This window comes from Sander lucioperca, chromosome 10 (genome assembly GCF_008315115.2).
Source record: "Sander lucioperca isolate FBNREF2018 chromosome 10, SLUC_FBN_1.2, whole genome shotgun sequence".
NCBI classification, from domain to species: Eukaryota; Metazoa; Chordata; class Actinopteri; order Perciformes; family Percidae; genus Sander; species Sander lucioperca.
The window spans coordinates 17,442,050-17,456,256 of NC_050182.1; the positions used below are offsets into that span (position 1 = coordinate 17,442,050).

A 14,207-nucleotide genomic window follows, 5' to 3' on the forward strand; every position below is an offset into this window, starting at 1 on the left:
TTTCAAATTCCCTCCGCACGCAATAGGATAGCTCTACAACCAACCAGAGCAACGCTAGTTGATAGCTTAAACTTTAAACTCTGAACACATCTTCCTTTTTTAAGAATGACTTCAGTGCCGTTCTTTGTTCTTTTCTCAAAGAAAAGCTGAACTCCAAGTCTTCCAGAGTCGCGGCCAAAGCCGACTCCAAAGACCGCTGTTCACCAGCAGCAGCAGTCATCTTCTTTGTTTTCAAGTACCAGGGAATTCACGCGGAACCATCGCAACTCTGCCGTCCTTATGTTAAGCCCGCCCACCGACTCTATACACAATTTGATTGGCCTGACCAGAGTTTGGTTTTTCCAGCTCGCAAGCCAACGGAGAGTTGCTAGACTGACCCCAGCCGCTAGGGTGGTCTAGATTTCTATGCTACTAAGCAGGACACTATATGGCTGAAAAATAACATTATCAGTTCTTTTTAGTTTAAGAATGTTGCTGTGTGACGACACCTGGGGAAGCAAACTTGTTGAGGATCTCCTTGTTCAGTTTGTTTTCATTGGCCAGGGCATATGATGTCATGGCAACAGCATATGGGTTGGAGAGGTTGGGCAGACGCCTTTCCAGATACTTCACTGCTTTGTCTATACTGCCTGGCAGACTCTGGACAGAAGGAAAAGAAAGGAAGGAGAGTAAGCGTAAAAGGCTGTCAAATTGGTCAGCTAACAGTAGTGCATCTACTTCAAATATCCACTTCTGTTCAGGAATGCAAGAGCATTTTAACCTTGGACAATAGCTGAGACTGAATTGAAAGGCAGCAAGATATTTTGATGCCTCACTTCAACATGTCAACAATCACATTACTGCAAAAACGAGGCCTCAGTAAACGCCACTCGTGTCAGAGAGGTGTCTGGTGTGAAAATGGGATGTCTTTGTTAATCTGCTACATTATTTAAAAGCAGAGATGTAGACTGTAGAAGAGGGGTCACATTTTATAATACAACCTTTAATTAATAAATATGTCTCGATTTTGAATGTGTCAATTGCTTCCAAAGAATCCTTTTAGCAAAATTGACCATTCACTAAACCCCTCGCTCCTTTTGGTCCAGTATGGGAATGTGGTCGGAGCGACGGTCTTCATACAAGCAGTTTTTTTTAACGGTTCTAAAACTAAAGACACAAAAGAAAAATGTAAGGAATGGATTAAACCATGTCTTTATCTGCTCTAACTAGGTATCACAGTACAATGGCGGACTCAAATGCACGATTCAACACAGGGAATCACAGGTAAGTCTATTTATTGTTCAATGAACAATGCAGGCAAAGGTACAAAAAGAGGCAGGCAAAAATCGTAGTCAAAAAACAATCAAAAGTCTAGAAAACACTGGGAATACAAACAAGGAAAAACGCTGGAGAGAGTGACTTACGTACAACTACAATCTGGCAGAGGTAAGTGGGACTGGTGAGTATTTATGCATGGGGCTTGGGGAAGCTGAAAACAAACAGGTGAAACCAATTAGGGGCGGGGATAATAATCATACAGGCGGGAAAGCAGACAAAGGAAGGAAGGGCAAGAGACCTGAAATGAGATAGACGGTTATATCAAAATAAAACAGGAAAAACAAACAAATAAACAAAACACAAAATAAAAGCAGGAGCTGAACATGACAGTACCCCTCCCTCTAAGGCCGAACACCGGACGGCCCTGGCAATTCAGGATGGAGCCGGTAGAAATCTTGGATAAGACTGGGATCCAGGATGTTACTGGCCGAAACCCAGGTCCTTTCCTCTGGGCCGTACCCCTCCCAATCCACCAGGAACTGCCGTCCACGGCCCCATTTCCGAACTGCCAAGAGACGCCGGACAGTATACACGGGACCACCGTCCATAAGGCGAGGAGGTGGAGGAGGAGGCGTGGCAGGGACCAAAACACTCTCCTTGGCAGGCTTGACCTTGCTCACGTGAAACGTGGGGTGAACCCTCATGGACCTGGGAAGCTTCAACGTAACGGCCACAGGATTAATAACTCTGGACACAGGGAAAGTGCCCACAAAACGAGGAGTCAACTTACGACACTCAGTGCGCAGTGGTAAGTCCTTGGTAGCCAGCCACACCTTCTGACCCACACGATAGTAAGGTGCAGAGGACCTCCGCCGGTCAGCCTGTTTCTTGTACACCTCTCTGGTCCTCATGAAAATCTTACGAGCTCTAGTCCATGTTCGTCAACAGCGTCCGACCAAAGCCATAGCAGAAGGCACCCCCACCTCTCTCTCGAGTGCAGAAAACAAGGGAGGTTGATAACCATAGGCACCTTCGAATGGGGACATACCGGTGGATGAACAGGGCAGAGTGTTATGGGCATATTCCACCCATAACAGCTTGGACCATGTGGCTGGGTTTTGAGAGACCAGACAGCGAAGACCCGTCTCCATTTCCTGGTTGAGCCTCTCCGTCTGTCCATTGGACTGAGGATGATATCCAGATGACAAGCTGACGGAGGCCCCAATAAGAGTACAGAACTCCTTCCAGAACTGCGAGACAAACTGGGGGCCCCGATCCGACACCACATCAGCAGGAAATCCATGTAGCCTGAAAACATGAGAGAGCATAACCTCTGCTGTCTCCTTGGCGGAGGGCAATTTCGGCAGAGGGATGAAATGCACCATTTTAGTAAATCTGTCCACAACGGTAAGAACAGTTGCGTTACTGTCAGAAGTGGGTAAACCAGTGACGAAATCCAGAGAGATGTCTGACCACGGACGCTTGGGAACTGGCAGAGGTTGTAGAAGACCAACGGACACTTGGCGAGAAGTCTTGTTCCGAGCACAGACTGGACAGGCTGCGACATAATCCATGACCTCAGTCTTCATGGATGGCCACCAGAAGCGCTGTTTTACCACAAACATGGTCCTCTTGGATCCAGGGTGACAGGTGAGCAGGGATGTATTAGCCCAATGAATGACCTGGGAACGAAGCTCAGAAGGAACAAACAAACGATTTGGAGGACACCCCACAGGAACCTCTAAACCCTCCAATGCCTCTTTCACCCTCGCCTCCACCTCCCAAGTTACAGCCCCTATAACACAGGTGTCAGGCAAAATGTTAGTAGGACTCAAAGAAGACGGATCAGGATCAAACAGGCGAGACAGAGCATCAGGTTTAACATTTTTAGAGCCAGGACGATATGACAGGGTAAAGTTAAATCTGGTAAAGAATAATGCCCACCTAGCCTGACGTGCATTCAATCTCTTAGCTGAGCGTAGGTACTCCAGGTTCTTGCTGCTCTGCTCCCTCCAACCAGTGGCGCCACTCCTCCAGATCCACTTTAACGGCCAACAGCTCCCTGTTTCCCACGTCGTAATTCCTTTCATGACCCGAGAGCTTGCGGGAAAGGAAGGCACAGGGATGAAGTCTACCATCCTCAGAGGAACGCTGAGACAGAACAGCACCAACACCCACGTCCGGAAGAACGAGCACAGGAGCAGTAGAAAAACTCCTCTTCAGGCGAGCAAACGACTGTTCAGCAGACGGGGACCACTGGAAAGGCACTTTAACAGACGTGAGATCATGGAGAGGAGCAGCAACAGTGCTAAAGTTTCTGATAAACTTGTGGTAGAAGTTAGCAAAACCAAGAAACCACTGCACCTGCTTACGGTTGGTAGAAGTGGGCCACTCAGCTACTGCCTTCACCTTCTCCAAGTCCATGCAGAACTTCCCCTCAGACACCACAAAACCAAGGAAGGAAATTGTGGAAACGTGGAATTCACACTTTTCAGCCTTAACATAAAGCTGATTGTCCAACAACCGCTGTAACACCTGCCGCACATGCTGGGTGTGAGTCTGCAAGTCTGGGGAGAAAATGAGAATGTCATCCAGATAAACAAACACAAAAACGTTCAACATGTCTCTTAGAACATCGTTAACCAATGCTTGGAACACAGCAGGAGCGTTGGTGAGACCAAAAGGCATAACCAAATACTCATAGTGTCCAGTAGGAGTATTGAATGCCGTCTTCCACTCATCACCACTTCTGATCCTGACTAGATGGTAAGCGTTGCAGAGATCGAGTTTGGTGAAGATTTTGGCCCCTTGTAGGAGCTCAAAAGCAGTGGCGATCAGAGGTAATGGGTAGCGGTTCTTAACTGTAATGTCATTAAGTCCTCTGTAATCAATACAGGGTCGCAGGGATTTGTCCTTCTTACCCACGAAGAAAAATGCACGGATGATGCCTGCTTTCAGCGAAGCCCCCACATACTCCTTCATGGAACCCATTTCAGGAGGTGACAGAGAAAATAACCTGCCCTTGGGAGGGGAGGTACCAGGCAACAGGTCAATGGCGCAGTCATAAGGTCTGTGGGGTGGCAATGAAGTAGCCTTCGTCTTATTGAATACCTCAATTAAATCCAGGTAGCATTCAGGGACGTTGGTTGATTCCTCCAGACAGCCACTGGCAGAGACGACCTCACTACCACCCACCTCAATGCGGGTGGCGAAACAAGTCTTTTTGCAGCTCTCTCCCCATTCCACAATCTTGCCTGAGAGCCAGTCAATGTGAGGATTGTGAGAGGTGAACCACGGAAACCCGAGGACCACCAGGTGTGCAGGAGAGTCAAACAGATGAAAGGATATTGTCTCAGTGTGACCCTCCACAAAGGTCATGGTCACTGGAGAGGTACAGTGAGTAATTCTCCAGAGTAACTGACCGCCCAGAGCTGACGCCTCCAACGGTTTGGAAAGTGGAACAGAGTCCAGGTGAAGTCTTCTGGCGAAGTTGATGTCCATCAGGCTGGTGTCAGCGCCAGAGTCCATTAAAACCGCCTGCGTCAGAGAAACAGGACCATTCAACAAGGTAACTTCAACCTTGGGACGAGAGGGACAACTAGGAATACTTGTACGGCTCACCAGCGCCCTCTGGATTACTGATGAGCCCCTTCTTTTACCGGGCACAGTAGAGACAGCGTCCCTCTCTCATATGACGTAGTCGTTCCTCTGGAGAAAGGCGAGCTCTACCCAACTGCATCGGCTCCTCGGCTGCCATCATCCCAGAACCTGACGTCATCGGACGATGTAGTTCTGGCGTAGTAGAGGAGGAAAACTGAAGAGCTCTGGAAGATGATGTCCTCTGATGGTGAAACTCAGACGAAGCAATTTGGGTGCGATGAGCAGTTCTGGATGACGAAGGCTCCCTCTGCTGGACACTCGAAGTAATACTCCCATGAGACTCCTCTCTCTCTCGCTCCAACAGTCGTTTGTCAATCTTGATGGCAAGTGCAATCAGTGCATCCAGATCTGTCGGTAAGTCCAATGGTGCCAAGTGATCCTTCATTTTAGCTGACAAACCACACAGGAACGTGTCAGATAGAACAAAAGAATTCCAACCACTCTCGGCAGCCAGGATGCGAAACTCAATGGCGTAGTTAGAAACTCTTCGTCTAGCTTGCCGTAACCCCACCAAAGCACGAGCAGCCTCTCTTCCTGGAGTAACATGTTGGAAGATCCATGTAAAAGTCTTAGTGAAACATGAATAGGAATCACATACCACAGACTTCTGGCTCCACTCAGCTGCTGCCCATGACTCGGCTCTCCCAGAAAGATGCGAGATGATGAACGCCACCTTGGCTCGATCGGAAGGGTAAGCAGCCGCTTGAAGCTCGAAATGAAGCTCACACTGGGTCAGGAATGCTCTACAATCACCAGAGTCTCCAGAAAACCTCTCCGGTCGAGCGAGATGCGGGAACGACGAAGAAGCAGCCCTCGACCCAGTAGAGGCAGCCACGGATCCGCTCCCAGTCCCAGAACCGGCAGGCGACTCTCTTGTAGAAAGGCGTTGAAACTGAGTGGCAAGCTGAGCAATCTGGTCACTCACTCCGATCACTTGGTTCTCCTGGCGGTTAGCCGTCGCCATCAACTCATTCCGAAGAATGGAGAGTTGTTCTTCCTGCTGATGCAAGCGCTGAGCCTGAGTGCGCAGAGCTGATCTAACAGCCTCAGAGTCGGCTGAGTCCATTCTGGCCAGATTGTACTATCACGGTACAATGGCGGACTCAAATGCACGACTCAACACAGGGAATCACAGCTAAGTCTATTTATTGTTCAATGAACAATGCAGGCAAAGGTACAAAAAGAGGCAGGCAAAAATCATAGTCAAAAAACGGTCAAAAGTCTAGAAAACACTGGGAATACAAACAACAAGGAAAAACGCTGGCGAGAGTGACTTACGTACAACTACAATCTGGCAGAGGTAAGTGGGACTGGTGAGTATTTATGCATGGGGCTTGGGGAAGCTGAAAACAAACAGGTGAAACCAATTAGGGGCGGGGATAATAATCATACAGGCGGGAAAGCAGACAAAGGAAGGAAGGGCAAGAGACCTGAAATGAGATAGCCGGTTATATCAAAATAAAACAGGAAAAGCAAACAAATAAACAAAATACAAAATAAAAGCAGGAGCTGAACATGACACTAGGGCTGGGTATGGTTTGGGTTTTTTCCGATATCGGTGCTAAAACAATACTTTTAAAACGGTGCCAGTGCCTAAACAGCGACATTAAAGAATGGCTTGTTTATTGCTAAGGCCATATGGTTAAAATGAAATTTTTTAATAATATAGTAATAACTATAACTTACAACAATAATGTATGTAACAAGTAAATTGCTGTTGAATGACAAAAACAACCACCAGATGGGTTATTTTACACATGGAATGCACCGCGAGGCTTACTAGTTTCAAGTGAATGTTAAGCTCTAGTCTTTTACTACTGACTCAGATGCAGAGACAAACACACAGAGACAGAGAAACGGTTAAAGAGTTTATTTTCACACGGTAATAAGGCCTTCTCCGGGAACCATCACCTTATCGTGGTGGAGAGGTTTGTGTGTCCCTATGAACCTGAGGGCTGTGTTGCCTGGAGCTTTGTGCTCCTGGTAGGGTCTCCCAAGGCAAAGTGGTCTCAGGTGAGGGGCCAGACAAAGAATGGTTCAAAAACCCTATGAAAAAACGAGGTAGAGATGATGTGACTCACAAGCCCCCGGCTGAGCGCCGCTACGTTGGAGTTTACCCCGGTGGACGAGAGGGTCGCCTCCCTACGCCTGCGGGTTGTGGGGGGGAAAACTCTGACTATTGTTTGTGCGTATGCACCAAACAAGAGCTCGGAGTATTCGGCCTTCTTGGAGACCTTGAATGGAGTCCTGCATGGGGCTCCAGTGGGGGACTCCATAGTTCTGCTGGGGGACTTCAATGCGCACGTGGGCAATGATGGAGACACATGGAGAGGCGTGATTGGGAGGAACGGCCTCCCTGATCTAAACCAGAGTGGTTGTTTGTTGTTGGACTTCTGTGCTAGTCATGGATTGTCTATAACGAACACCATGTTCGAACATAGGGATGCTCATAAGTGTACTTGGTACCAGAGCACCCTAGGCCAAAGGTCAATGATCGATTTTATAATCGTTTCATCTGATCTGAGGCCGTATGTTTTGGACACTCGGGTGAAGAGAGGGGCAGAGCTGTCAACTGATCACCATCTGGTGGTGAGTTGGGTCAGAGGGTGGGGGAAGACTCTGGACAGACCTGGTAAACCCAAACGGGTAGTGCGGGTGAACTGGGAACATCTGGAGGAGGCCCCTGTCCGACAGACTTTCAACTCACACCTCCGGCGGAGCTTTTCGTGCATCCCTGTGGAGGCTGGGGGCATTGAACCCGAGTGGACAATGTTCAAAGTTTCCATTGCTGAAGCTGCGGCGGGGAGCTGTGGTCTTAGGGTCTTAGGTGCCTCAAGGGGCGGCAACCCACGAACACCGTGGTGGACACCGGTGGTCAGGGAAGCCGTCCGACTGAAGAAGGAGTCTTTCTGGGATATGTTATCCCAGGGGACTCCGGAGGCAGTTGCAAGGTACCGAAGGGCCCGAAGGGCTGCAGCCTCTGCCGTGAAAGAGGCAAAGCAGCGGGTGTGGGAGAAGTTCGGAGAAGACATGGAGAAGGACTTTCGGTCGGCACCAAGGTGCTTCTGGAAAACCGTTCGCCACCTCAGGAGGGGGAAGCGGGGAAACATCCAAGCTGTGTACAGTAAGGATGGGACGCTGTTGACCTCAACTGAGGAGGTAATAGGGCGGTGGAAGGAGCACTTTGAGGAACTCCTAAATCCGACTAATACGCCCTCTATGGTAGAGGCAGAGCTGGAGGATGATGGGGGATTGTCGTCAATTTCCCTGGTGGAAGTTGCTGAGGTAGTTAAACAACTCCACAGTGGCAAAGCCCCAGGGATTGATGAGATCCGTCCAGAAATGCTTAAAGCTCTGGGTGTGGAGGGGTTGTCTTGGTTGACACGCCTCTTCAACATTGCGTGGAAGTCGGGGACGGTGCCTAAGGAGTGGCAGACCGGGGTGGTGGTTCCCCTTTTCAAAAAGGGGGACCAGAGGGTGTGTGCCAATTACAGGGGTATCACACTTCTCAGCCTCCCCGGTAAAGTCTACTCCAAGGTGCTGGAAAGGAGGGTTCGGTCGATAGTCGAACATCAGGTTGAAGAGGAACAATGCGGATTCCGTCCTGGTCGTGGAACAACGGACCAGGTCTTTACTCTTGCAAGGATCCTGGAGGGAGCCTGGGAGTATGCCCAACCGGTCTACATGTGTTTTGTGGATCTGGAGAAGGCGTATGACCGGGTCCCCCGGGAGATACTGTGGGAGGTGCTGCAGGAGTATGGGGTGAGGGGGTCCCTTCTCAGGGCCATCCAATCTCTGTACGACCAAAGCGAGAGCTGTGTCCGGGTTCTCGGCAGTAAGTCGGACTCGTTTCAGGTGAGGGTTGGCCTCCGCCAGGGCTGCGCTTTGTCACCAATCCTGTTTGTAGTATTTATGGACAGGATATCGAGGCGTAGTCGGGGTGGAGAGGGGTTGCAGTTCGGTGAGCTGGGGATCTCATCGCTGCTTTTTGCGGATGATGTGGTCCTGATGGCATCATCGGCCTGTGACCTTCAGCACTCACTGGATCGGTTCGCAGCCGAGTGTGAAGCGGCTGGGATGAGGATCAGCACCTCTAAATCGGAGGCCATGGTTCTCAGCAGGAAACCGATGGAGTGCTTTCTCCAGGTAGGCAATGAGTCCTTACCCCAAGTGAAGGAGTTCAAGTACCTTGGGGTCTTGTTCGCGAGTGAGGGGACAATGGAGCGGGAGATTGGTCGGAGAATCGGCGCAGCGGGTGCGGTATTACACTCAATTTATCGCACCGTTGTGACGAAAAGAAAGCTGAGCCAGAAGGCAAAGCTCTCAATCTACCGGTCAGTTTTCGTTCCTACCCTCACCTATGGTCATGAAAGCTGGGTCATGACCGAAAGAACGAGATACAGGGTACAAGCGGCCGAAATGGGTTTCCTCAGGAGGGTGGCTGGCGTCTCCCTTAGAGATAGGGTGAGAAGCTCAGTCATCCGTGAGGAGCTCGGAGTAGAGCCGCTGCTCCTTCGCGTCGAAAGGAGCCAGTTGAGGTGGTTCGGGCATCTGGTAAGGATGCCCCCTGGGCGCCTCCCTAGGGAGGTGTTCCAGGCACGTCCAGCTGGGAGGAGGCCTCGGGGAAGACCCAGGACTAGGTGGAGGGATTATATCTCCAACCTGGCCTGGGAACGCCTCGGGATCCCCCAGTCGGAGTTGGTTAATGTGGCTCGGGAAAGGGAAGTTTGGGGTCCCCTGCTGGAGCTGCTACCCCCGCGACCCGTTACCGGATAAGCGGACGAAGATGGATGGATGGACGGTAATAAGGCAATGCGGAAAACAGTTCAGGCTTGCGTAGTTCTGATGGGGAACGGGAGCTAGAGGTAGCAGACAGATGAGTGGCAGGCTGACTGAGACTGGAAGGAGGACGGCGGTGAGACCCGTCCTGACTCACCCCGGCGATCCGGTGGGGAGGCAATGAGAGCTGAGTGGCCAGGTGAGCAGGCAGCACTGAGAGCGGCGTGGCGAGTAGAGCACGCGGCACTGAGAGCGGCGTGGCGAGTAGAGCAGGCGGCACTGAGAGCGGCGTGGTGAGTAGAGCAGGCGGCACTGAGAGCGGCGTGGCGAGTAGAGCAGGCGGCACTGAGAGCGGCGTGGCGAGTGGAGCAGGCAGCAATGAGAGCTGAGTGGTAGGTGAGTGAGCAGCAGGCACAGCAGGTGAGTGGCAGGGAAGCAGCAGGTTCAGAGCGGAATCTTGAACGGAGGAAAAACAGATTAGCTGAGGCAAAATGAGGACAATAGCAAAAAAGCTAGGATGCAGAGAGACTAGGAGTGTGATCGCTAGTGATATTGCAGAGCCAAGTTACCACTGGTAATGTTGTAACGAACTGGCGCTGAGGAGGTGAACAGCCCGGGTAGATAACTGCTGGGTGATTAGTGTAATGAGCTGCAGCTGGCTGGAACAGAGCGGGAGAGCGGGAGAGAGTGGCCACGCCCCTTGACCTAGATCCTCCTGAGAACTCGCCACGGCAGGTGAAGACAAACACAGACAACTAACACAGGGAAAAGGGAAGAGGAAAACAGGCAGGGACAGGGAAAACAGAGCTGACCCATAACAGTGAAACTGTGTTGATTTTCCAACGACTGCTGCAGACTATTGAACATCCCGCTGTTGGATCCTCTACAGTGAAATACAGACACACTTTACACTGTTTAGCTTTCAGCATTTTAACCATGTTTAATCCAGCTGCTAGCTAACGGTAGACTAACATTACCTGCTGCCAAGTGTATTATGTTAACTAGCGTCACATGCAGCGATGCTTCTGTTGCCTCTAATGTCTGTTTCAGAGCATCAGAGAGCAGCGCAGAAGGCATTTCAGTGGCACCAGAATGAGGCAGCGAAATCTGCATTGCTATTCGGTTCGGTAGATACCAGTCGTTAAGGCACCGGTGCCGTATTAGTACTGGGTCTCGTTACCCATCCCTACCTCTAACTGAGGTGCCCTTGAGCAAGGTCCTTAACCCAAACCGCTCCAGTGGAGCTGCTCAGTGGCCAGCAGATCAGACTGTGGTTGTACTGGGCAGCTTCCAGGTATGAATGTGATCAGATCAGACTGTGGTTGTACTGGGCAGCTTCCAGTATGAATGTGATCAGATCAGACTGTGGTAGTACTGGGCAGCTTCCAGGTATGAATGTGGTCAGATCAGACTGTGGTTGTACTGGGCAGCTTCCAGTATGAATGTGATCAGATCAGACTGTGGTAGTACTGGGCAGCTTCCAGGTATGAATGTGATCAGATCAGACTGTGGTAGTACTGGGCAGCTTCCAGGTATGAATGTGGTCAGATCAGACTGTGGTAGTACTGGGCAGCTTCCAGGTATGAATGTGATCAGATCAGACTGTGGTAGTACTGGGCAGCTTCCAGGTATGAATGTGGTCAGATCAGACTGTGGTAGTACTGGGCAGCTTCCAGGTATGAATGTGATCAGATCAGACTGTGGTAGTACTGGGCAGCTTCCAGTATGAATGTGGTCAGATCAGACTGTGGTAGTACTGGGCAGCTTCCAGGTATGAATGTGGTCAGATCAGACTGTGGTAGTACTGGGCAGCTTCCAGGTATGAATGTGATCAGATCAGACTGTGGTAGTACTGGGCAGCTTCCAGGTATGAATGTGGAACTGTGTGAATGTGACAGGTCGTCATTGCAAGTGAGAAGTTGTTTTCAATCGACTTACCTGGATAAATAAAGGTTTAAAAAAAAAAAAAAAAAACGTAGGCTGCAGTCATTAGCATGTCTGACAAACATTACCTACAGTGGTAACTAAATGTTAATTCCAAGGCCAAAGAGCACATCATGACAACTACATTAAAGGGATATTGGGTCACTTATGTAGTAGAAATGTGACTTTTTTTTTAGAAATTGGTGTCTACTAGGCCGAGAAAAGCCAGAAAATGTGTTTTTTGCTTATGTGGATGAAAGACACCAAATCCCAGAATGCACTTGCTTCGCTTCACTACGAGGCCACCCCAAGCCACACCTATCGGTTACAGAGAGGCAGTCAAGTCTATTGTGTTTTATTGTCATTTCAACCACATACCTGAAACGTTTCACCATGACTCAAGTGGTGTTACACATTTAAAATATATAAAAACGACATTATAAAAGAACAACATACGAAACAGGCTGCATTTAGTGCACACACATTATAAGCTCCGTAAAGTTCAGCTAACGCATATTAGCATTAGCGCTTGGTGGGCTATAAACACAGAGTATAAACACAGCCGTAAATTTGCGTGGAATGTAGAATGGTCGGCATCTAACAGTCACAAACTCCACCAGCAGTTAGCAGTTAGTTGGATACAAGCACCCCATTTCCGCACCAGGCAGTCCGTGTTACCAAGCCCACCAGAGAAGCTTCAAGATGGCTGACACTCGTTTTGCTTTGGTAAACTTCGGATAAGACGACAGTCCAACCCCCTATGGGTGGGTTGAAAACATGCGTAACTAGCTGGCTGTAGTCCACAGACTCTGGGCGAAAATGCCTCAGATGACGCTAAATAACGATTTTTGCGTCATCGGAAGATTCTTTCCAGACCCACAATAAAGAGATCTCTCGTCTCAGGGGGACACGAGGGAGGGATGCACGGTCATTCAAAAATACTACCGTGTTTCTACTGACACAAAGCTCAATGCTAAATCGGTGAAGTATCCCTTTAACGTAAGTAGCTAATAATAATGTTTAAAAAAGACTAAGATGACTAGCACATGAATTTTGTGTCGCTCATCACTAGTGTGGAGTCCAAAAATGAAATGAAAGAGGTGAGGGAAAAAGACAACACACTGTTTGCAGATGAAGTACTCACATTAACAGTGGCAGCACATTGTGTGCGAGACTCCTGCATGGCAATGAGGCAGAAAGCCGTCATGGAGGCATCTGAATCTGCTCCTCTCACATCACCCTACACACACACACACACACACACACAGACACATATTTTTTCATCTTCATATATGTAATTGTATTCATCTCGATCAGCTGTTTTTGTAGCACCAAGATTAACCCATGATTTCCACTGACTGCAGAACGTCTGCGTTCCTACTCTGTCCCAGCTCCGGCGGTCCCAGCCCTCCAGAGCAGATACGCAGAGCTTCTATTTTTGCCGGACGCTGGAGAGCTCCGCAGCAATTCAGCACAGGGCAGATAGTGTGGGACAGGAAGTCGAGCACAGAAACAAAATATTTCCCTGCACTACACCTCGAAAACATCATAATGGATGGAAACAAACTGTTGTTGGTTTTTTGGTTCTGTTTATAGAAACTACATCCTGTTATATCGCGCGATCATACGTGAATTCGCGAGATCTCGTGGGTCCTCGTGACTTCAGCTGTCAGTCGTGGCCGCAGCCGTTACGCAACAAATTCGGAGCTGGTGGGTATTGACTGACGGCGGAGCACGAAGCCGACATGCAGACGTTCTGCAGTTAGTGGAAATCAGGGGTTAAGATTAGATGTCAATGAAATCAGTATACGCACCATCATCTCTCCATGGATAACCGTTCCAACTTCTGTAAACAATCCGTCAGGTTGCTGTGCTTTGAGAATCAGAAACTTGATGGCTTCACAGATGTGTTCTTTTTCCACTCTCACCAGATTGTAAGTCATGGCAAACACCTTGGCAACATAAGCTGTCAGCCTTAGAGAGGAGAGGAGAGGAGAATGTGGAATAGTTTAGTTTCATGTACATGCAGATGTAATACACCACTGTCACATAGTCAGGATCTAAGGTAGAGGAGGATGTGTAAACAATTATGTATCATGGATGTTTGGATGCCTCACCAGGTGCTGCTGTCGCTATGCGCCCAAACAGCAAAGGACCCATCATTTTTACGGAAGACCAGCTCATTCTGGTAGCCTGGACACAAACAGCACACACACCCAGTTTGAGAAGTCTTGTTACATCTTTTCTCTGTGATTATAGCATCTTTGGCATATGTTTTTGTTTGTGCTGACAATCTTGGTTAAGACATGGTAGTCTATGAGTCTATGTGTTGCTTTGAGACTATTCATTCTCAGTGTTCCTAGCTTGTATATGTGGGGCAGGGATGGCATGCATTACTGTCTACCACACTGCGTTTTTGATACCAAGTCTACCAATCAGACCATCTTTTCTTCTCTATACCACATATCAAGATGCAAGATGGCGCTGTGTCGTGCGGTAGCCTGTTGCAGCAGCTCCTGATGTGTATGTGTACGTAAGTGCAGTTCTTTTTTTATTGTCACTTAGAACATTTGTGTTGAGATGGCTTC

General features: G+C 49.1%; 1 protein-coding gene across 2 annotated transcripts in view; it reads right to left on the reverse strand.

Moving 5' to 3' along the window:
- Window positions 1-14,207, reverse strand: part of LOC116058019 (complement C3-like) — a 65,155-nt gene that overhangs the window by 17,248 nt on the left and 33,700 nt on the right. For both annotated transcript variants that reach the window (XM_036006130.1, XM_031310637.2), the window contains exons 26-29: window positions 13,737-13,812; window positions 13,434-13,593; window positions 12,764-12,859; window positions 489-639 (exon numbers count right to left, since the gene is read on the reverse strand). In XM_036006130.1, the coding sequence (XP_035862023.1) occupies window positions 489-639; window positions 12,764-12,859; window positions 13,434-13,593; window positions 13,737-13,812 (483 nt within the window). The remainder of the gene's footprint in view (window positions 1-488; window positions 640-12,763; window positions 12,860-13,433; window positions 13,594-13,736; window positions 13,813-14,207) is intronic.